Below are 23,701 nucleotides of genomic sequence, written 5' to 3' on the forward strand. Positions count from 1 at the left end.
AGATAACATTACCGGATTGCCCTCCAAAAAGATTGCCTGAGTTTATAGTTCTGCGAACAGCATATGCGCTTGCCTGTTTCCACCAGTATCTCATATTATCAGACTTTAAAGTGTTCCAAATTTGAATGAAGAATTATATATCGTCATTTTTTAAATATGTTTTTATTGATTTTTTTTTGGGGGGGGAGAGGGAGAGGGAAAGAGAGAGAGAGAGAAACATCAAGGTGAGAGTGAAACATCAATCGGTTGCCTCCTGCACGCCCTCTACCCAGGATCAAGCCTGTAACCCAGGCATGTGCCCTGACCAGGAATTGAACTGGCAACCTTCTGGTGCATGTGACAGTGCTCAACCAACTGAGCCACACTGGCCAGGGCTGTATCATCGTTTTGATTTATATTTCCTTGAGGGTATATTGATAGATATTTTACCATCTAAATAGCCCTGCTTCAGTTGCTGATTTCTGCATTCTTTTTATTATAGAAAGATACAATCCTTCTTCTAAAACCTCAAATGGGCATCAGTCTAAATCGTAAGTTTATTGCTTAATGAGTTTAATGTTTGTCTTTTTTGCTAAATGTCTACATGTAGTATCTGGATATTTAGAACAATGCTTAGAAATATGTGCTTGATCTTTTAAGGCGGGTAGGCAAACTTTTATGTAAAGGGTCAGATAGTGAAATATTTAGGTATTTACCAAGTGGTCTCTGCCCCAACTGTTCAGCTCTGCCATCATCATAGCATGATAGCTTCCATAGACCATGCGTGTCTGACCATAGTCTATGGCTGCATTCCAATAAAACTTTCTTTATAAATAAGTAGTGATATGAATTTGGCTTTTGGGCCATAGTTTGTTTACCTCTGCTATTAAGTTTCCTTACTTTTCATTTTGTTGGTAGAATCTGGAGAATACATACAAATTTAATGTGGTAGCGTATTATATGATAATAAATTCCTGATTAAAGAATGAACTCCTGAATTCCCAAGACCACAAGTCATCTCAGTGAATAAAACAAAATTCTAAAGAAACTGTGGCCAGAAATAGTGCCTGTCCTATGCCATAACCACAGTTTATACTAATAACCTCAGTCTCTTTAGATGACCATAGAAAGATATGAGTGAGAATGCAAATATATGAATAACAAGTCCTACTTCGTTGCTGAAGAATTCAAATTATGTTCCTATTTATCATATTTATTCATATGCAAAGAACTAATGGGAGCCTACCATAAATGTGCATATCACTTTCATTGCTGAGGGAAAAGCAGGCAGGACCTTGAGTAGTCTGGTAAAAGCTTTGACATATTCACATGTGTAAACAGGTTTACTGAGCTTCATTATTAAATCATAAGGGCTGAGGTCAATTCAAAATAAGTTATTTGCTTACAGGAAATTGGTCATAGAGATGCACTAAGCCCTTGTCTAAAAGAAAACTCTTTTTTTTCTGTTCCACTTAATTGGACCAGCCTTAAAACACCATAATTCTATAACCATCTGGTTACTTTGTTTCAATGTGATTTTTTTATGTGACACTCAGAATTTGGGGTCAGATTTAGAAACTCATGTAAAGCTTTGAGGGGAAAGTGTAAGTAGACTCGAGTGAAAATTTTTCTCACACTGATTGCAGACTGACATGAAATTTTAAGAGGAAACGTTATGGAACTACTGGTAATGAGAAATTAAATTTTTTCTACTTGTAGTTCTCCCTAAGCTATGTATTAACTTTTCATCTTCTGTAAAAAGACAAGGAGTGTTTTATGGTTATTCTGATTTTAATTTTAATTTTGATATTATGGCCTTAAGAAAAACATGTCCTCTTGTAAATTGATTTGAATTTTGATCAAGAAAGATTTGGACCCTGGAGTTTATTAATACACACACATGGTCATTTCTGTGGTATAGCCAAGTTTCTTACCCATAATCGTTACTTCTATACAGGGCACTCACATTTCATAGTGAGGCATTTATGCACTACAACTTTGACTTTGTGTTCTGGTTTTCACAATTACCCAGTTGTACAAATCTCTTCATGGAACATTGGGGACAATGAAAGAGAATTGCTGATGCTTTTATTTTATCTTCTCTCTTTTTAGTAGTTATATCTCTCTAGTGGACTTTCGGGTATGAGTATGGTAATTTATTTTAATAATTAATGTGTGTATGTAATTAAAGAAAAATTAGCAATAACAAAAATGAGTTAAGAGTTTCTAGAAGGTGGTTTTTGTGTAATTCAAAAAGAAAAATGAATATTTTATTTATGAAAAAGTTGGAGTTTCTGAAATTTTAAATTTCTTATTTCTCCATTTTTACTCTGAATGTGAAGCAAACTAGCCTAATTAAGACTTACTGATTCTTTATTTTTCAATTGAATCTTTGGCTACCACAGTGATTATTTCTAGAATTTTTAGTAGATATTTAATACTCTGGTATGCCGTGATAAACTGTTCCAAAAATAATAACCTTTTCTGCCTTTTCCCTCTAGTATGTTAAAAGATGACTTAAAGCTAAGCAGCAGTGAAGACAGCGATGGGGAACAGGTGGGTCTACTACTACATGATCTTGCCAGTCTCATACAGTATTTGTTTTGATTGTTTTTTATAAAAGAATTATAATTGAAGAATACATTTATGATCCAGTTATTTAAAATAAGTTAATGCCTGCTTTTCAACATAGGACTGTTGTATTGTTCTGCTCTGTCTTTAAACCTCCTTTTTTTTTTTTTTACTTTTAAAAAATAAGCATTTTCTTTAAAAAACAGTTTAAAATAAAAATCCTCAACCAAGAATATGTTTTAATTGATTTTAGAGAAAGAGAGAGAGAAACATCAATTGTCTCCCATACATGCTTCAACTGGGGATCAAACCCGAAGCCTAGGCATGTGCTGTGACTGGGAATAGAACCTGCAAACTTTTGGTGTGTGGGATGATGCTCCAAGCAATTGACCCATGCTGCCCAGGCAAAAAGTTGGCCTTTTCTTAATACTTATCATTGATCAGAACATACTCATGAGATTGTTGACAAGAACTATTAACAAAGCTTTTCATCTTATCCTGGCAATTATTCTTTAGGTTAAAACAGTTTGTTGTGCCAAGTAAACATTGATGCATACATTAGAGAAACAAGATTTTTTATGAAACGTTCAGATATTGTTCACATTAAGCTGAAGGGGTGCTATTTATTCATTCACAGATTTCCTTTCATGTTTTAATTTTAGGATTGTGATAAGACAATGCCAAGGAGTACACCAGGAAGGTAGGCATTCTTTTATTTTTAAATATGTTTTTGTTAATCCTTATGGAGGATATTTTTCCATTGATATATATATATATATTTTTTTTTTTTTAGGTAGAGTGGAAGGAAGGGAAGGAGGGTTGGGAGGGAGAAAGAGAGAGAGAGACAGAGACATCGATGTGAGAGAGACACATCGATTGGTTGCCTCCTGCACACGCCCCAGCTGGGATTGGGGATCAAACCTGCAACCCAGGTACGTGCCCTTGATCGGAGATTGCACCCACAGCCATTCGGTCCTTGGGCCGATGCTCTAACTGCTAAGCCAGACCCATCAGGGCCATTCTTTTATTTCTTAAAATTGGTTGTCAGATTTGAATGTTTTTCTGTTGTCATTGTAGTTTTTAAAAAAAGAAACTTTTGTCCATTTGTATTTTTTTTCTCTTTTAGTAACTCTGAACCTTCACACCATAATAGTGAAGGAGCAGATAACTCCAGGGATGATTCTAGCAGCCACAGTGGATCTGAAAGCAGCTCTGGATCTGACTCAGAGAGTGAAACTAGTTCCAGTGACAGTGAGGCGAATGAGCCCTCTCAGAGTGCATCTCCTGAGGTGAGAGGGAGGCAGGGGGTACCTTCTAGAGCCCTTCTCGAGGCCCCTGGTGATGGCCATTTGAAACCTGATTCAAATATATAAGGTGAAAGGAAGAAAGTTACATATTCTGACAAAAAGAAATTGAACTATGTATCTTGGAGGAAAACTAGGTACTTTGGTTTTCTTATTATTTGAGCAAACATTTGGTCTAGATTAGGAACTACTTGAGCTTATAGTTCAGGTCATGAAAATATTGGATTTTTTTGTTTGGGCTTTATTTTTGTGTCTTAACATGGTAATTTATATTATTTAGTTATTGTGGATAAAAACGAGTCTTATAGTATAATTTTACTGTAGGTTGATAAAATGTGATTAAAAATCTCTAGTGGTACCTACATCATTTGTTTACTTTCTGGATACTTATATGGTCTTTTAAATTTTTGCTTTTAAAGATGGATTTCTGACAGGAATATTTAATATTTAAAGGCCATATATAACATTAAGCTTGTTTCTGTCTTCTCATTCAAGTGATTAGACTTAATAGTATTCAGCCCTTTGCTTCAGTTCAGTCAGAACTATGAAAAACAAATAACCTTTGTGGCATTAAGCATTGAGTTTTTCCTCTTCCTGAGATTGTAAAGGAGAGAGAAAGCTTCAGTATTTAAAAAAGCATACTTATTTCTCTTTCAGCCTGAACCACCACCAACAAACAAATGGCAACTTGATAATTGGTTGAATAAAGTGAATCCACATAAAGTGTCACCAGCTTCTTCTGTGGACAGTAACATCCCATCATCTCAAGGCTATAAAAAGGAAGGCAGAGAACAGGGCACTGGGAATAACTACACTGATCCAGGTGGACCCAAAGAAACAAGTTCCGCTACTCCTGGACGAGACTCCAAAACTGCTCAAAAGGGATCAGAAAGTGGGCGTGGGAGGCAGAAGTCTCCTGCACAGAGTGACAGTACAACACAGAGGAGAACTGTAGGCAAAAAACAACCCAAAAAGGTGGAGAAGGCAGCTGCTGAAGAGCCCCGAGGAGGCTTGAAAATAGAAAGTGAAACCCCTGTAGACATGACTACCAGCATGCCCTCCAGCAGACATAAAGCAGCCACCAAAGGCTCAAGGAAACCCAACATAAAAAAGGAGTCCAAATCTTCCCCTCGCCCTTCAGCAGAGAAAAAGAAATACAAGTCAACAAGTAAATCTTCCCAGAAATCAAGGGAAATCATAGAAACAGATACCTCATCCTCAGATTCGGATGAAAGCGAGAGCCTTCCTCCTTCCTCACAAACTCCTAAGTACCCTGAGAGTAATAGGACTCCCATTAAACCCTCCTCAGTGGAGGAAGAAGATAGCTTTTTTCGGCAACGAATGTTCTCTCCTATGGAAGAGAAGGAACTTCTTTCACCCCTTAGTGAGCCTGATGACAGGTATCCACTTATTGTGAAGATTGACCTGAATCTCTTGACTAGAATACCAGGAAAGCCTTACAAAGAAACAGAGCCACCCAAAGGGGAAAAGAAAAATGTGCCAGAGAAGCACACAAGAGAGGCTCAGAAACAAGCCTCAGAAAAAGTTTCCAACAAAGGCAAGAGGAAACATAAGGTTTGTAAAGGGTTTTGTTGTTTTTGTTTTTAAACATCAGAATCTGAAATGCATTGGAAATCTCAGCCAAAAATAACTAGTTGAATCATAGCTATGAGGGAACTAGAGGGTGAGCCCAAGGCCCAGTTGAAGGCTACACACTGAACAGTCTCCTAAAGACCACTGTGCCTCTGCCTGTCTCCTTTGGTAAAGCAGCATAGTTTCTAACCAGGTCAGAAATGAGCCCGTGCTTCTGTTCACAGTGTGTGCTGGCCAGTGTAGAGGTGATAGTGAAGCAGAGATTGCAAACTATCCTTCACAGCATTCTTCAGATTTTGGTTTGAAACGTCTTTCGTTGGGATATGTACTCTACAGATTGTCACACTTCTTTCTTATACTTCAGACCAAGTTGCACTTTTTATTTTTTTGTTAATCCTCACCCAAGGATATTTTTCCATTGAATTTTTTTAGATAAAGTGGAAAGGAGGGAAGGGGGGAAAGAGACATTGATGTGAGAGAGACACATGGATTGGTTGCCTCCAATGTGATCCCCTATTGGGGCCAGGGATCAGGATCAAACCCGCAACCCAGGTATGTGCCCTTGACTGGGAAGCGAACCTGTGGCCCTTCGGTCCTCTGGTTGAGACAAACTGGCCAGGGCCAAGTTGCACTTTTTAAATGACTAATTCCAGCTTAAAATTGTCCCACTGATTTTAACATTTCCTTAAGAATTTCACCAATCCACTGTACATAACTATGCTCAGCTCTTTTTCCTTTTTGAGCACCCATATCTGCAACTTTAGAACTAAAGACATCTGCTGGCACATAAGCTCTCATCTCTAAATACTTCCAAGATAATTTGAATTTAGAAATGAAGTTTGGTATATATATTTAAGGTCAACTTTTTTTAGTCAACCCAGGAAATGTGAAAACTCATGGATGTCTTTGATTGGAGGATAATAGACACACAATGTAAAGAACTGAAGAACTTACATATTTAGATGGAAATTCTCTGAGAAGAACAGCCTGATCTTTTTAGTTCTAGTGAGGAATTTTTTAGAGCATAGTAAATTTTAATAATCTGTTTTAAAGAACAGTGTAATTTCCTGAAACATAGATGTGAATATGAGTGTAAAAGACAAAGTGTGAGCAGGTGAACAGATAGGTACCAGGTGGTCTCAGAACAAAACCTCAATCCCAATTGACCTTGAGAATTTCACATAGGAGGATAGGAAGAATACAGCATTTTCTTAAAATGAAGTGAACTAGAGGTTTTTTCTCTTTTTTCTTATGCAGATGATGAGATATATTTGGACAAACTAGAATAATACTTGTCTCTCCTTACTTTCTTTGGTATCTTCATAAGTTGAAGATTTTTTAATCTTCAACCAAGGGTATTTTTCCATTTATCTTCAGATAGAATAGGAGGGAAGGAGGGGAAAAGGGGGGGAGGGGAGAGAATCATCGATGTGAGAGAGACATATTGATTGGCTGCCTCCTGCACAACCCCAAACAGGGCCTGGGACCCAACCACAACTAAGGTACATGCCCTTGACCGGAATTGAACCCTCCACTCTTTGGTCCGCAGGCTGATGCTCTAACTGCTTAGCCAAACCATCCAGGCCTAATTGAAGATTTTTTTAAATTTGAATTTCTAGAAAACTGAAGCTTACTACTTTCAGTGCTATAGCTAATGAGTTTCCATTATTGTAGTGTAGGGATGCTTTATTCAACTAGTAAGCTGTTTAGGGCTTCTGGCTCCTATAGTCCACAGCCTTGGATTGTTGGACATGTATGGGACTTAATTCATAGAATTACATGAAATAAGAGCTTGTATATGATAGACTGTGTTTTTTAGAAAACTAAGGTATGGAATAATAAGATGGTCCTTTTGTGCCTATCAAGTATTACATGTTTTGTTTTTAATCCTCACCCAAGGATATTTTTCCATTGATCGTCTTTAGATAGAATGGAAGGGAGAGAAAGAGAGAGAAACATCGATGTGAGAGAGATGCATCAACTGGGTGCCTCCCACACGACCGGGGCCAGAGATCAAACCTGCAGCTCAGGTTCATGCCCTTGACCAGGAATCGAACCCAAGTCCTTTTGGTCCATCAGTTAATGCTCTAAATGCTGAGCCAAACCAACCAGGGCAAGTACTTTTATTTTTGTTAATCCTCACTCGAGGATATATTTTCCATTGACTTTTTTTTTTTTTTTTTAGAGAGTAAAAGAGAGGTATGTGCCCTTGACTGGGAATCAAACCCTGGACCCTTCAGTTCACAGGCTGATGAACCAGCAATCTTTTGGTGCTAAACTAACTGAGCCACACCAGCCTTTTTACTCTTTTGTTTAAAAAGATACTACTTACAAGAAAATATCTCTTTCCTCTAAAAGAAGTACCCCATATCTCCTTCCCTGCCTTACATCTCCCTTGTATATATTCCTCCCAAGTTTTCTATATCAATATTTGTAAGTCAGCCCTGGCCGGTTTGTCTCAGTTGGTCATCATCCTGTGCATCAAAGGGTTGCTGTTTCAATTCCCCGTCAGGGCACATGCCTGGGTTTTTGGGCTCAATCCCCTGTAGGGGGTGCACAGGAGGCAGTCGATCTATGTTCTGCCCTCACATCGATTTTTCTGTCTCCCTGACCCTTCCTCTCTCTCTCTAAAAATTATAAAAATATAACACCAGGAAAATTTTTAAAAATTTTTATTGTTGAGAGTATTATAGATGCCCTCCCCTTTTACCCCCATTGTCCCCCTCTACCTGGTTTCCACACTGCCCCAGGCCTTCATTGCCCTATTGTCTGTGTTCATGGTTAATGCATATAAATTATTTGGTTAATCTCTTCCCAACCCCATTCCCCTTTCCTCTGAGATTGTGAGATTGTTCCATGTTTCCATGCCTCTGAACACCAGGAAACTTGATGATGACTTTTGATATTGTTGGCTTTGGTAAAATTGTCAAGCAGTTCCTAAAGATAAAACAGATGATACTGAGAGGAGACCCAACCAAGGGTAATGAGGGATGTAGACTCCTTTTTCTCATGTTTTCAATGTGTTCATCTTTAATCATTTGTGTAGAATAGTGATTTTCAACTTTTTTCATCTCATGGTACACGTAAACTAATTACTAAAATTCTGTGGCATACCAAAAGAATATATTTTTTTGCCAATCTGCCCAAAAAAATAGGTATAATTTTTATTTATTTGTGTTTGGCGGCTATTGTTCTGTTGGCTGTTGTCTTTTTTTTTTTACTTTACAATCTAGGGCAAAAGAGGTCAGTGCCCCTGATTAGCCAGGTATTGTATGTTTTAAAATTTTTTGCTGCACACTGGTTGAAAATTGCTGGTGTAGGGGAACAGATTCTTTTGTTATGCTGTCATGTTTGCAGTCTTGTGCCTTGATATTTAAAGCAAATATCAAATAGGAAAACTTAGATTCACCCAGGAAAGTATCATTGGCAATTATACATGTGCCCATAGCTTTTGTTTTAGCAAAAACAGTTTTTCAAAAATTATTTAGGCTCAGCTTATAATAAAAAGATAGACAGTAACAAGTGTGGAAGATGTGAAGGAATTAGAATTTTTATTTTGTTTTATTTTATTACTATTTTTTTTTTATCCTCACCTGAGGACATTTTTCCATTTTTTGTTCAGACAGAGTGGGAGGGGGAGAGAGAGAGAGACAGAGAGAGAGAGAGACATTGACGTGAAAGGGACACATCGAGTGGCTGCCACCCACACAACCAACCAGGGCCGGGGACAAACTGCAACTGAGGTATGCGCCCTTAGTGGGAACCGAACCCAGGTCTCTCTGGACCGCAGGCCGACGCTCTAACCGCTGAACAAAACTGGCCAGGGCCAGGGTGTCTTTTTAAGATGAAAATGGTCTAAAATTGGTTCTGGCAATAGTTGCACAATTCTTTGGGAATATTCTAAAAGCCATTGAACTGTGTACTTCTAAAGACTGAATTTTATGGTATGTGAATTATATTTTAATTATAATTCCCCCCTCACCCCCTGAAATCATTAGTTTGAAAAGATGTCATCTAAAAGACTATAGGAAACCCTGGCCGGTTTTGCTCAGCGGTTAGCGTCGGCCTGCGGTCCAAGAGACCCGGGTTCGGTTTCTGGGTTCGGCACGTACCTCGGTTACAGTTTGTTCCCGGCCCTGGTTGGGTTGTGCAGGTGGTAACCACTCAATGTGTCACTTTCACGTCAATGTTTCTCTCTCTCTCTCCCCCCTTCCCACTCTATCTGAACAAAAAAATGGAGGAATGTCCTTGGGTGAGGATTGAAAAAAAAAAAAAAACTATAGGAAATTTGTTTTAATATTTGGGCTCTGTTTATCTAAAATAGGAGACTTCTACTGAGCCTTAAAACCTGCTTCACAGAACATTGTTTAAATGAAATATTTTACTTCACATCTTTCTTCTTACTGAAGTTTATCAGGGATAAACTCTTTGAGGGTGACTAGTTCTGGAAATTAAAACTAGATCAATAAAGATCAAACCCAGCAGTTCTTTTTCTGTTTTTCATCCAGAATGAAGATGATAACCGAGCCAGTGAGAGCAAGAAACCCAAAACAGAGGACAAAAATTCAGCAGGCCACAAGCCATCCAGCAACAGAGAGTATGTCCCCAAAACATGCTATATGTGTATTAATATATGTCTGTCATATTGGGTACTTTCTCGCATACTCTTAGAATATTCCTTTTAGCAAGTACATATCATATACATGTATGCACATTACACATAACACATACCAAATAATGGGAGCTTTTTGCTTTTAACTAGCAGGGATGGAAAGCATTTAAGATTTTGTCACTTCTTCCTCTGCTCTTTTTTTTCAGTGGAGTTAAAGGTGAATGTAAGATAAGAATTAAAGTAAGGCTTTACCACTTTCTGGCTAGATAAGCTTATGTATGACTTTCAAAAGACTAATTGCTAATTTATGAGTATTAAGATCTTCATTCACCATTCATCTTTTTGTTCTTCAACCAGTATTTATTGAATATTTGTTGTATGGCAGGCTAGGGGTTAAGCACTGGGTATACAACCATTGTGGGGGAAAGCCAGACAAGATGCATGCCCTCATGCAATTTACAGTTTTATTTTGCAGAAGGTATGTCCTAGTAATCTCATAGGGAAAAACAAACTTGTCTTGAAAGCAAACAAAGAGAAATGAAAAACTCCATCACCTCTATGACTATGTGGAGAAATGAGGGCATTTGTTTGGTTTGGCAGGTCATCTAAACAGAGTGTGGCAAAAGAAAAGGATTTGTTGCCTTCTCCTGCTGGGCCTGTTCCTTCAAAAGATCCCAAAACAGAGCATGGCTCTCGGAAGAGGACTATTAGTCAGTCTTCTTCCTTAAAGTCAAGTAATAACAGCAACAAGGAAAATAGTAGCAGCAGCAAAAACAGTTCCTCCACGTCAAAGCAGAAGAAAACTGAAGGGAAGACTTCTAGTAGCTCTAAGGAGGTCAAGGTAAGACACTGGGGGCCTGAGTCTTTTGAAAATTCAATTGTATTGCCATATGACTTGTCCACGGTGACACTGTGCTTTGTAAATTTTGTAAACATCTCATTAAATTTATAGGCCTGTGCATTTTTACTCTCAGAATGTTATGTTCTTGATAATAAACTAATGCATGAAAGCAGCAAATCAGCTGGCCACATGCCTAGTAAATAAGGTAGAAACCCATAATCGGAAGAGTTGGTTGTGGAAAAACAGTTGATTGTGATCAAATTATAAATAGCTCCATTTGCTTCTCTATGGTTTGAATTGGCTTCAGATTTATTTGTTTATTTATTTATTTTTTCATTTTTCCTTTATTGATTTTAGAGAGAGAAGAAGGGAGAGGGAAAGAGAGATGGAAACATCGATGAGAGAGAACATCGATTGGCCACCTCCTGCATGCCCCCCCCCCCCCAGGGGGTTTTGGCCCACAACCTGGGCATGTGCCCTGACTGGGAATTGAACTGACGACCTCTTGGTGCATGGGTTGATGCTCAACCACTGAGCCACACCAGCCAGGCTGCTGCAGATTTTTTAAATTGGATTTTATGATGAAGTTATATTGCACAAAGTGACAAAGCAACCCATTTGGCTTTGATTCATGAAGAAGAAGAAATTCTTTAATTGAGCTAACACTGGAATTATTCCTAGAGCATGATCATATGTAGGAACATATTTTAAATTTATTTGGATGGAAATTAGTGCAGCCTTGAAAAATCTTCTTTGATCTATATCTATAATCTTCAGTTTGTTTTACCAGGTTATTTGCATTGCTTTCTAAACTGTTCTGATCTAGGAGCAAACTCTGTGACAAAATAATTAATAAAATACCTATATTTTTAAGATATAATTCACTGGATTATTATTTGTAACTTAAGTAGCAAAGGTTTGAGAGTTGAAAAATTAGACAAAGACAGTTAGCCATGATTATTAAATGTGGTAATTAAGTCTTTTAAATTGAGATCACTTTAATTGTGAACAACATCTCAAATGGATTTATAGAGAAGGCTTTTTCCCCAGCTGGGCACCCTTCTATAGTAGTTTAGAGAGTTAGTCCTAGTATCTGCAAGGAACCTGAGTGTCCTGTTGGCTTCTTTCACTGCTCCAGATCTCTGCTGACCTGCTTATTAGCTTTTTCTCCATTTCCCCTCCTTTAATTGTAGGATTTTATTTCTTGAAACCCATTATCATTTTTTTAAGCACTCATTCAATAAACTCACCTGCTCATTTGGCTTCTGTTATCTCATAGGTAAAACTCAATGCCTGTGTCTCTTCCTTAGTGGTTCATTAGCTTCTTGAAAGCAGGGATTTATATCTTACTTATTTTGTGTTTTACCCAATGTTGAATTTACTGGGTAATCAGGAAATATTTGTTGGATCAAATGTAGTTATTTGGTACTCTGTTGTTATCGACAAACTATAAAATAGAGGCCCTGATTATTTTAATTTCAAGATCTTATCATACTTAACAGTTGTTAAAATCGTCACTGTTAGTCTTAGTAATTTCCAGTTTAAACAACTATGTATGGGTTTATTAAAGAAAAATCTTTAATTTAGTTAGAAAAGATGCTATTTCTTATATCAACTAAAGAAAAATTAACTAATGGAAAACCAAAATTACATATAATTTTTATTTTGTTATTCTAGATTTTTGCTCATCAAATTTTTGAAAATGGCATTTAGCTGTTCATTATAGTGTCTCACTATTCTTTTAATATCTAACATCTCTCCTTATGTTTCTGTATTCTTTTTTTTTTTTTAATCCTCACCAGAAGACATTTTTGCATTTATCTTCAGATAGAGCGGGAGGGAGAGAAGGAGGAAGAGAGAGAGAAAAACATTGATGTGAAAGAGACACATCTAGTGGTTGCCACTCACACGACACCAACCCGGACCGGGGACAAACTGCAACCGAGGTATATGCCCTTAGCAGGAACCGTACCCAGGACACACTGGTTCGCAGGCTGACTCTCTAACCACTGAACCAAACTGGCCAGGGCTATTTCTGTATTCTTAATATTAGCTCTGTGTCATCTCTTCTTTGATTGGTCTCATCAGAAGGTTATCAGTTTACTTGTATTTTTTTTATAAAACAGCCTTTGTTTTTATTGATTCTCTATAATTTGTTTTGTTTTCTATTTCATTAATTTATACCCTTTACAATTTCCTTGCTTATTCTTTTTGTTTATTTTGCTATTCTATTTGCTAACTTTTAGAGATGGATACGTCATTAATTTTCAAATTAATCTTAAGCCTTTTTTCCCTTCTCTTATATAAGCAGTTTGACTATATATTTCCCTCTAAATACTGCTTTAGCTGCATCTCACAGATTTGGTATATAATGTCTTTATAACACAGTTTAAAATATTTTCTAATTTCCATTGTGATTTCATCTTTGATCAAAGAGTTTTTTAAAAGTATATTACTCAGTTTCCAAATATATGGAGATTTTCTAGTTATCTTTTGATCAGACCTTCTGCCTTCATTGCATTGGAACTGGAGAGTGGTCTGCATGGTAGGAATCTTAAAAATTTGTTAAGATTTGCTTTATATTTATAAAGTATATGGAAGATTTTTCTAATCTATATTTGTTTGAAATAGTCTACATGTTGTATTCTCTGTATATTGGGTATTCTGCATATATTGGGGATAGGGATCTATATCATTTAATTAGATTAATTGTTTTTTCAAACCTTTGTGCTGATTGATATTTTGTCAGTTTGTCCTATTATTGTTCACTGACAGAAGTGTGTTTCATTCTGTTATTTACACAAGTATAGAGGATGTGTCTGTTTCTTATAGTTCTATCATTTTTTTAAAAATTTAGGTGTACTTTATACATAACATATCAGTTTCAAATAATGATTCGATATATGTGTATTTTATGAAATGATCTCAATAAATCTAGTTAACATTCATCGCCACACATAGTGATTTTATATATCACAAACATATAATTCTTCTTTATTTATTTATTTATTTTTTTATCCTCACCCGAGGATATTTTTCCATTTTTTGTACAGATAGAGTGGAAGGGAGAGAGAGGAAGGGAGAGAGAGAGAGAAACATCGATGTGAAGGGACACATCGAGTGGCTGCCACCTGCACGACCAACCAGGGCGGGGGACAAACTGCAACTGAAGTACGTGCCCTTAGCAGGAACCAAACCCGGGTCTCTCCGGACCGCAGGCCAACGCTCTAACCGCTGAGCCAAACTGGCCAGGGCACAAACATATAATTCTTATATAAGAAAGTATACTGAACTATCTGGAAATTTTTTTATTTTCAGAAACTTTGGTTTTTCTTCAATAAAACTAAAGTTAGAAGATCTGAAAGCTTTCCTAGTAATGTTACATTGCAACATAATATTCAGGAAGCCATTTTATAAACATGCAAACTTTACAATGAAGAGCTTAGTATTTTGTCAAATCTCAGGACTTTTGTTTTTATTTCTTTTTTTTTTTTTTTTTTTTTTTTATCCTCACCCGAGGACATTTTTCCATTTTTTGTTCAGGTAGAGTGGGAGGGAGAGAGAGGAACAGAGAGAGAGAGAGAAACATCGATGTGAAGGGACACATCGAGTGGTTGCCACCCGCACAACCGACCAGGGCCGGGGACAAACTGCAACCGAGGTACATGCCCTTAGTGGGAACCGAACCCGGGTCTCTCAGGACCGCAGGCCGACACTCTAACCACTGAGCCAAACCGGCCAGGGCTGTTTTTATTTCTAGAAGTAAGCTTTAATGGGTGGAACTGAAAAGCTCTTAATCATACAAGAAAAGAAAGAAAATGGTTATATGATTCCTTTTAAATAGATTTTAAACACCAGTAGTAAAATTGTTTATTACTGGGTTTTCTGATGTTGAAATATACATTTGTAGGATAAAGTCTACTTATTATTTATGATGTTTTATTATGGAAAGTATATATTCATTTTATTAAAGATAGGGCTGGATGGGCAAGCAGTCATAGTCCTGGCATACAGGACTATATTGATAGGCAGAATAAAGTTTAAGAAAGTGGCTAGGCTTTTGAAATCTGACGGATCTGGATTTAAAATTCATATTCCTGAAATGCCACTTAAAGCTGTTTGTACTTTAGGCAAGTTACTTAATCTCTTGGAGACTGCTTTTTATTCTATTCTAATAGCAGTACATATTTCATAGGGTTGTTGAAGGTTAATGACTATGCTAAGTACTTAGTTAACTTAGTGCCTGGTAAGTACTAGACACACAGTAAATGTTAGATATTTTTATTTCTGTTTTCATTTACCAGTAATTACCAGGAAATTTATCTTAAATAGTACTGCTATTTTGCTATTAACTTCGTGTCTTATGTTTTAACAGCTACCTAGGTCAGTCAGTGCCTGGCACGTAGTAGACCCCTAATATTAGAATGAAAATTTTTGACTATGTAAAATGAATTCAATCTATAAAAAGATGCTTACAGTCTGAAATTTAAAAAATTTTATAATAAGGAAATTAATTAACTGAAGTTAATGGAATTTTGCTTTCTTTATATTAGTGGCTCAGGAAATATTTTTAGTTTAATTTTAATCTCACAATTTTAAACATAGTTATATATTTTTTTGGTCAGGAAAAGGCTTCAAATAGCTCCTCTAACTGTCCTCCATCTACACCAACTCCTGAAGCTTCTAAGCCTCGGAGAACAAAGCTTGCCTTTGATGACAGGTGAGATAAATAAGATTTTTTATGCATTCAAGAAATCGTACCAATCAGCATATAAGAAACTCATTTTAATTTCTGTCAGTGACTAGAAGAATTCATATTGTGATCTACAGAATAATCAGATTTTAATTTGAAAGGCACCCACTAGCCCCAAGTATTGCTCCTTTGACTTAACTCTGTGACTCTAGTGGGGGATGTGAATGATGTGACTTACTGCTGCTACTATCACTGTTTAGGGGCTTTCTTAAATATGTAAGAATAATGTTGCCTTTTTTGCTCCATTTTGATGAGATTCTTTCTACTATTTAATCTTTTATTTACTCTAAATTTCTCAAACAACTTAGATAAGTTAGTATTTAATACTAGGGAGCTTGATTTCTGTTTTTCTAAGAGAAAATTTGCCATACGATGGCCAAAACTATTTATGCTCTTAACTCAACGTTAACATTTATCAGGAAAATAGTGAATCAAGTTTTTTAGTAATAGCTTATTTTCTTGAGGACATGAAAACTGAGGGATGCTAGAGACTAAAATGAACTATTGTCATCTTATGAAAAATATTTACCATAAAAATTTACATTGCAGAAATTATTCAGCAGACCATTATTTACAAGAAGCAAAAAAGCTAAAGCACAATGCAGATGCATTGGTATGTAAATATTCTCCTCACATTTATATATTTAATTAGATTAAATTGTTGTTTGTTTTCATACTGCTACATCAGTGTAGCTGTCATTATTTTTTTTTTCTCCTTCCCTCAGTCTGACAGATTTGAAAAAGCTGTATACTATCTTGATGCTGTGGTATCTTTCATTGAATGTGGGAATGCATTAGAGAAAAATGCTCAGGAATCCAAATCCCCATTCCTTATGTATTCAGAGACAGTGGAGCTCATCAAGTAAGTGGAAAACTTGCCACATCATTGGGAAGGGGCTGATATAACTATACAGTCATGCACTACATAACAATGTTTTGGTCAGTGACAGACCACATATATAATGGTCCCATAAGTTTATAGTGGGATTAAAATATTTCTATCTCTTGGTGTGGATCTGAGGTAGTGTCATAGTGCAGTGCCTTGTTTATTTATAGTGATGCCAATGTAAGCATACACTGCACTGCTCGTCTGGTATAAAAGTATACCACATACAATTATGTACAAGTCATAAACTTAATGATGATAAACAACAGTGTTACTATGTTATGTATTTACTAAACTTCTTTTTTCTTTTTAATTTTTTCTTTTTTTATTCTGAGAGAGTAAGGGAGAGGGAGAGAGAGAGAGAGAAACATTGATGAGAGAGAACATCGATTGGCCGCCTCCTGCATTCCCCCTACTGGGGATCGGGCCCACAACCTGGGCATATGCCCTAACCAGGAATTGAACCAGTCAGTGACCTCTTGGTGCATGGGTCGACGCTCAACCACTGAGCCACACAGGCCGGGCTACTATACTTCTTACCATTATTTTAAAGTATACTCTTTCTATTATAGTAAAAAGAGTTTACTGTAAAACTGTATGCCATGGTATCTCTGCAGCAGCTTCAGACATCTTTTGTTGGTCCTATCTGTTGATTGCATCATTTTCTCTTGTACTTGATTTAATCTTATGTTATTTTGTATAGTAATATGCTGTACAGTCTTGTAGCATAGGAGCAATAGGTTATACCATCTAGCCTAAGTGTATGTAGGCTATACCATCTAGGTTTGTGTAAGCGCACTCTATGATGTTCACACAATGATGAAATTGTCTAACATGAACGTATCCCTGTTGTTAAGCAGCATAACTGTATATAATAGAGCTAAAGAGGATGTAGATTAGAATCTAATGTTTTGAGGACTAAGATAGTCAGAAGATCAAGTTGAAATACTGTGTCATTTGTTTGTTATTTTAACTCACAGGTATACTATGAAGCTAAAGAATTACTTAGCACCAGATGCTACAGCTGCAGATAAAAGACTCACAGTGCTTTGGTAAGTATTGTTTATTCTAACCTCTGCTAAGTGACAGTTCCATAATAAATTATGCTGTGTATGCGCTTCTGAAAGTTATCTTTGAATCAACATTTCATAACCCAGTCATAAATCTATTCTTGAGGGGTAAAGTAGAAAATAACGCAAAATTCCTCCTGAAAGGTTTTAAGTTGGCAGTCTCTGACCCATTGCCCTCTTGACAAAAGCCTTGGGAGAGTGGGATTAATAAGAAGTCTCCATTGTCTTAAATGGTCACATTTCCAGGCTCTTCTTTTAGTATCCTTTCTCTCCATTCACATATATATACCTTTCTTTGGGGAGTAAACATTTAGCTTGCTCAGAATAAAGAATGTGGTTTGTTTGCTTGTATTTCAGGGAGATGTAGTAGTTCGTTTGTTACAAGTATTTACTTTCCCTGGCACTATGTTTAACAGCTGGGAGTGCAGCTGTGTATAGAACTGACATGGTCCTATTTGTCATAATGTCTAATGTGAAGAGACAGTAATTAATCACAAGTATATAAATTAAGTAGTTTGAGCCCAGGCCGGTTTGGCTCGGTGGTTAGAGCATCAGCCCACAGACCAACGAGTCGCAGGTTCGATTCCTCTCAAGGGCATGAACTTCAGTTGTGATTCGTTCTGGGCCCTGGTTGGGGTTGTGCGGGAGGCAGCCACTCGATGTGTCCCTTTCACGTCAATGTTTCTCTCTCTTCCTCTTTCTCCCTCCCACTCTATCTGGACAAAAATGGAAAATTGTCCTTGGGTGAGGATAAAAAAATAATTAATCAATTAATTAAGTAGTTTGAAAGAAAAGAATATGTAACGGCAAGAGTAGAGTATAGGGAGACCTAGTCTTCAGGTAGAGGGAACATATGCAGGGGCTGTATGATGGAGAAAAAAATGGAAACTATACAGAAACCAAAAGAAGACCATTGAGAAATGAAATTGACTGAAGAGGTAGACAGTGATTATCATGCAGGGCCTTTGTAAGGCATGTTTATACATATTTCCTCAGAGTTGTAATATTTACAGTTGAGTTTCCTAGTTTTTGTTATTTAATTTTATATGGCTTATAGTTTGATCTATAGAGTCTGCCCCTCAACATTTCTTAAGTGCATGTACAATGACATGTGGGTTCTGTGGGTGAGGTTTTAATTTTTTAATGTCAGCAAATAGGAAACTAGTCCCAGGTCTCTTTCCCTTCCTTCTCCTCCCTAAGGTGTGTACCATAATAAGAACTCCGCTTTTGGTTTTAACTAAGGGTTAGTGTTGTTGCCCCTATGCCTTGGTCTGCTCACATGAGCCAGTTTTGTACTCTTGCACAATGCAAAGGTTGTGTGTGTACAGATGAGGCCAGAGAGTGTTGTCCTGCAAATAAGCTGCCCTTTTCCATTGACTAGCCTGCGATGCCAGTCTTTGCTGTACCTGAGGCTATTCAAACTGAAGAAGGAAAATGCTCTGAAGTACTCAAAGACATTGACAGAGCACTTGAAGGTAAGTGTGCCAAAGAGGAGGGTCCATTTGTTAGGAGACAAAATTTGCACTCTCTGTCCAAAGGTGCCCTCATGTTTTACCTTCCACAACAAGAAAGGAGCTTCTGTTTGGGAACTTTCAAATAAGTTTGAGGTTTCTTGGTGAGTTTTTAAATGTATATATAGCCCAGCTGGTGTGTCTCAGTGGTTGAGCATCAACCCATCCACCAAGAAGTTGACGGTTTGATTCCCAGTCAGGGCACATGCCCAGGTTGTGGGCTTGATCCCCAGTGGGGGGCATGCAGGAGGCAGCCAATCAGCGTTTCTCTCATTAGTGTTTCTATTTGTCTCTCCCTCTTTATTCCTCTCTCTCTAAAATAATCAATAAAAACATATTTTTTTAAATGCACATATATATCCGATTGTAGAACCTATGTGGCCATATTCAGTAGCTCTTAGCATTTCACTAGATGTAGGCTGTTTTTATCATGAAACCTAATTTAAACTTGTAAATTTCACTACCATCTTTCCTTAGACTTGTTACAGTTTTCTAAAATGTCTTTCTGTATTTTTTTTTAAATAGCAACACATAACTCTTCCTCAAATTCTTCCCTCAGTATTAGTTAGAACCCTTCAGTAGCTTACTATTGCCTTCAGGGTCAAGTCCAAGCATCTTACCTTGACCAAAAGGTCCTCAAGATAGCCCCCCCCCTTGTTCTTTATATAAACCTGATATAACTTGATATAAACCTCCAAGATAACTTTATGAATCACATACATTCTTTTTTGCAGTCTTTGTACATGGTATGACTCACCTCTCCGCTCTTCTTTATCTTCTGAGTGTTACTCATTCTTTGTGTCTCACTTAAGTCTTCCTGAACACCCCAGCTCTTACCTATAACTTTTTTCTGTTGCACATTTAAACACATACATTTTGCTTTTTGTTTTTTTAATTTATAAGGCTTCTTAAGATCAATTTTGGCCCAGTGCTTTTGGATATAATTAGTACTTCATAAGTAGTGTTGTTTTTAACTTTTGTTAAGTGCATTTTATTTTCTCCACAGAATTCTTATAATAATTCTCAAGCACCATCACCTGGCTTGGGAAGGTAGGTCAATTTTATTTTATAAAATATTATTTGTAACAAGTTTATTTATTTTAACATAAAAGTGGAATGGATAAGGTCCAATTTCCAATTGTTTGATTTTTTTTCTCTTTTTTTTATCCTCACCCGAGGATATTTTTCCATTTTTTGTACAGATAGAGTGGGAGGGAGAGAGAGAGAGAGAAACATCGACGTGAAGGGACACATCGAGTGGCTGCCACCCGCACGACCAACCAGGGCCGGGGACAAACTGCAACCGAAGTACGTGCCCTTAGCGGGAACCGAACCCGGGTCTCTCCGGACCGCAGGCCGACGCTCTAACCGCTGAGCCAAACTGGCCAGGGCTTTTTTCTCTTTTTTATGGTCTTGGGCATTTCCACAAATTTTAGTACTGCTGAAATGAACCTACCAGTTTTCAACATATGTTTTCTAAGAAATATTTAATAGACGGAAACTTGAGATGATTATAATTGATTGAGAAAGCTGTACCTTTTTGTCAGCTCTGAATAATTTGATTAAACTAGGAAAGTACCAGAAATTATGGAATTCAAAATAAGATGTTCCCAGCTACTACCACACTTTTTATTTGTGCTAAATTGTTAATTCCACCCAACTTTTCACAAAACTATTTGAAAGTACCGAAATATATGCTCATCGAAAGTGTATTGAGCCGGGAGTGAAGAGATCTAACTTATTAAGTCTTGGAACAGTACGAACATTTCTTTCCCATTCCTTGTTCTGTTGCCATTTATTAAAACAAAGAGTCCAGATAAATGATAATTCACAGTGGTCTTCAGTGAGCAAAGTACTTACTTAGAAGAAATTGTACTTCTCTGGGAACCCTTCTAGTTTGAAAAAATCTTTAAATTTTAAAAACCTTCATGTGGGCTCTTCCTAAGAGAATACATTGATTTTTGTCATGTTCACTATATCCATAAGAATAAACTTCCTGTTTCTTTGTGTGTAGCAAAGCTGTTGGGATGCCTTCCCCTGTTTCTCCAAAGTTGTCGCCAGGCAATTCAGGAAATTATTCTTCTGGGGCCAGTAGTGCTTCAGCAAGTGGTTCTTCAGTGACCATTCCCCATAGGATCCACCAGATGGCAGCCAGCTATGTTCAGGTTACATCTAACTTCCTCTATGCCACAGAAATTTGGGACCAAGCTGAGCAGCTTTCCAAAGAACAAAAAGGTAGGATGATCTCTGGAAAAACTTTGAAGGGTGGAATTGTTAAAAGGAATTTTTATGACATAATTAAGTTGTCTGCATTTTTAGTTTATTATCTAGTCTAAAGTTAATGATAATCAGTTTGCTAATCTCCATGCTTAGCAATTATATTGAATGTACTGAATTTGGTCAAAAAATACCTTTCACTATACTGGTGACACAAACTAAACTAAAACTAGTTTTTGGTCTAAGACAAATATGCCTTTGTTCTGGTATATCAAACGCAGCTAATACTATAAAAATAATAAACTATAGCCCTGACGGGTTTGGCTCAGCAGTTAGAGCATCAGCTGTGACCGAAGGGTCTCTGGTTCAATTTCTGGTCAAGGGCACATACCTGGGTTGCAGGTTCCATCCCCAGTCGTGGTCAGGGTTGTGTGTGGGACAACCAGTCCATGTGTCTCTCTCACATTGGTGTGTCTCTCTCTTTCTCTCCCTTTCTCTCTAAAAATCAATTAAAAAATATATTTTTAAAGTAATAAAATATCTGTTCTGTTCTAGGATGATTAATAGTAAAATTGGTTCTAGGCATAGGATCACATCCAGACATCTTAAACATGAGATATTATAAGAAAGCATGTTCACACTGGATTTTTAGGTATATTGGAAGAAACTTATGTGATAAAAGAGACTATAAAATGAATAGATTGCTAGCATTTTTAAATATTAGAACAATAAAAATTATAAAATATGGAATTTTTATTAAAAATTAAAAACTATACAAATACCATGCTATTTTAGTAGATGTTATTAGCATATATGTATGTGTGGTGTCTATCCAGGTAGATCCTTTGTAGAGAAACACTAAAGTAGTAAAGCAAGTGTCCTTTTGTCACAAAGTACATTTGAATAATGATAGTATGGACAGATAATCAGATAACAGTGAAAGATTCCTATCCCTAAAGAAGCGTAATGGTGACAGAATAATGGAAGGGGAACCCCAACATCTAACACAATTGTGTTTTAATTTGTTTGTAATATTTGAAATATTATCAGTACTGCTCAGGAAAGGTACAAATATGAAATTCTTTAGTCACCCCTACTTTACTCTCCATTCTTCTCCCTGGTGCGAGTTTTGTAGCCTCTTTTTTTGCTTTCCTTTCCTCCCCACTCCACTTTTTTTTATCCTTTCCCGAGGACACTTTTTTTTTTTTTCATTTATCTTCAGATAGAGTGGGAGGGAGAGAAGGAGGAAAAGAGAGAGAGAGAAACCGACGTGAGACACATCAAGTAGTTGCCACTCACATGACCCCAACCGGGGCCGGGGACAAACTGAACAAACTGTAACCGAGGTATGTGCCCTTAGCGGGAACCGAACATGGAACTCTCTGGTCCACGGGCCGACGCTCTTAACCGCTGAGCCAAACCGGCCAGGGCTTACCCCTTTTTTGTATGGCTGTTTTCCAACATTTACTAAAGGAAACAGAATGATATAATGAACCCATGTATCACTCAGTTTCATGTTCAACAACACAACATTTACTAATCATGTTCTATCTTCCTCCACCCCCCATTCTTTTCTGCGGAGTTTTTTTTTTTTGGTACGTGCCCCTAAGAGGAACTGAACCCGGAACTCTCTGTTCCGCAGGCCGATGTTCCAACTGCTGAGCCAAACCGGCCAGGGCTCCCCGGAGTATTTTAAAGTGAATACCAAATCATGACATTGCATCTCAATATTTTGATACACATCTTTAGGTGATAGACTTTTCAGAAACATGATCACCATGCCTTTGTCACAGCCACCCAAATTAATAACTTCTTTATATCATCTTATACCTAATCTACCATCAGATTTCCCTGTCATCTCAAATATGCTACCTTTTTTTTAACAGTAGGATTTGGTTTAGACAAGATCTCAACATTCATTGATCAATCTCTTCAGTATCTTCCCCTCTTCTACTTTTTTGTTTGTGTGGCCATGCCATTGATGTCAACGAGAAACTGCGTCATAGACTGTGTCATATTCTGGATTTGACTGATCAATTACTTTTTCATGGTATCATTTAGTTTGCCCTTCTCTGTCCCCTTTATTTCCTTCATACTGATAGTTACATCTTTTTCTTTTTCCAATCCTCACCCAAGTATATATTCCCATTGATTTTAGAGAGAGAGAGAGAGACATCGATGTGTAAGAAACACCTATCAGTTGCCTCCCAAACGTGCCCCACCAGGGATTGAACCTACAACCTGAGTATGTGCGCTGACAGGGAATTCAACCCATGACCCTCCGGTGCACAAGACAGTGTTCAACCAACTGAGCCACATGGGCCAGTGCTGATAGTTACATCTTGATACTTGATTGGTTAGATT

The 23,701-nt window shown here is 37.2% G+C and overlaps 1 protein-coding gene across 2 annotated transcripts in view; it reads left to right on the forward strand.

Moving 5' to 3' along the window:
* Positions 1-23,701, forward strand: part of AFF4 (AF4/FMR2 family member 4) — a 71,176-nt gene that overhangs the window by 40,652 nt on the left and 6,823 nt on the right. For both annotated transcript variants that reach the window (XM_036281723.1, XM_036281720.1), the window contains exons 7-20: positions 482-530; positions 2,481-2,535; positions 3,213-3,250; positions 3,677-3,839; positions 4,512-5,429; positions 9,956-10,044; positions 10,660-10,900; positions 15,526-15,620; positions 16,203-16,266; positions 16,379-16,515; positions 17,520-17,591; positions 18,991-19,084; positions 20,127-20,170; positions 21,135-21,355. In XM_036281723.1, coding sequence (XP_036137616.1) covers positions 482-530; positions 2,481-2,535; positions 3,213-3,250; positions 3,677-3,839; positions 4,512-5,429; positions 9,956-10,044; positions 10,660-10,900; positions 15,526-15,620; positions 16,203-16,266; positions 16,379-16,515; positions 17,520-17,591; positions 18,991-19,084; positions 20,127-20,170; positions 21,135-21,355 — 2,280 coding nt within the window. The remainder of the gene's footprint in view (positions 1-481; positions 531-2,480; positions 2,536-3,212; positions 3,251-3,676; positions 3,840-4,511; positions 5,430-9,955; positions 10,045-10,659; positions 10,901-15,525; positions 15,621-16,202; positions 16,267-16,378; positions 16,516-17,519; positions 17,592-18,990; positions 19,085-20,126; positions 20,171-21,134; positions 21,356-23,701) is intronic.

This window comes from Molossus molossus, unplaced genomic scaffold (genome assembly GCF_014108415.1).
Source record: "Molossus molossus isolate mMolMol1 unplaced genomic scaffold, mMolMol1.p scaffold_m16_p_4, whole genome shotgun sequence".
In the NCBI taxonomy this organism is placed as follows: Eukaryota; Metazoa; Chordata; class Mammalia; order Chiroptera; family Molossidae; genus Molossus; species Molossus molossus.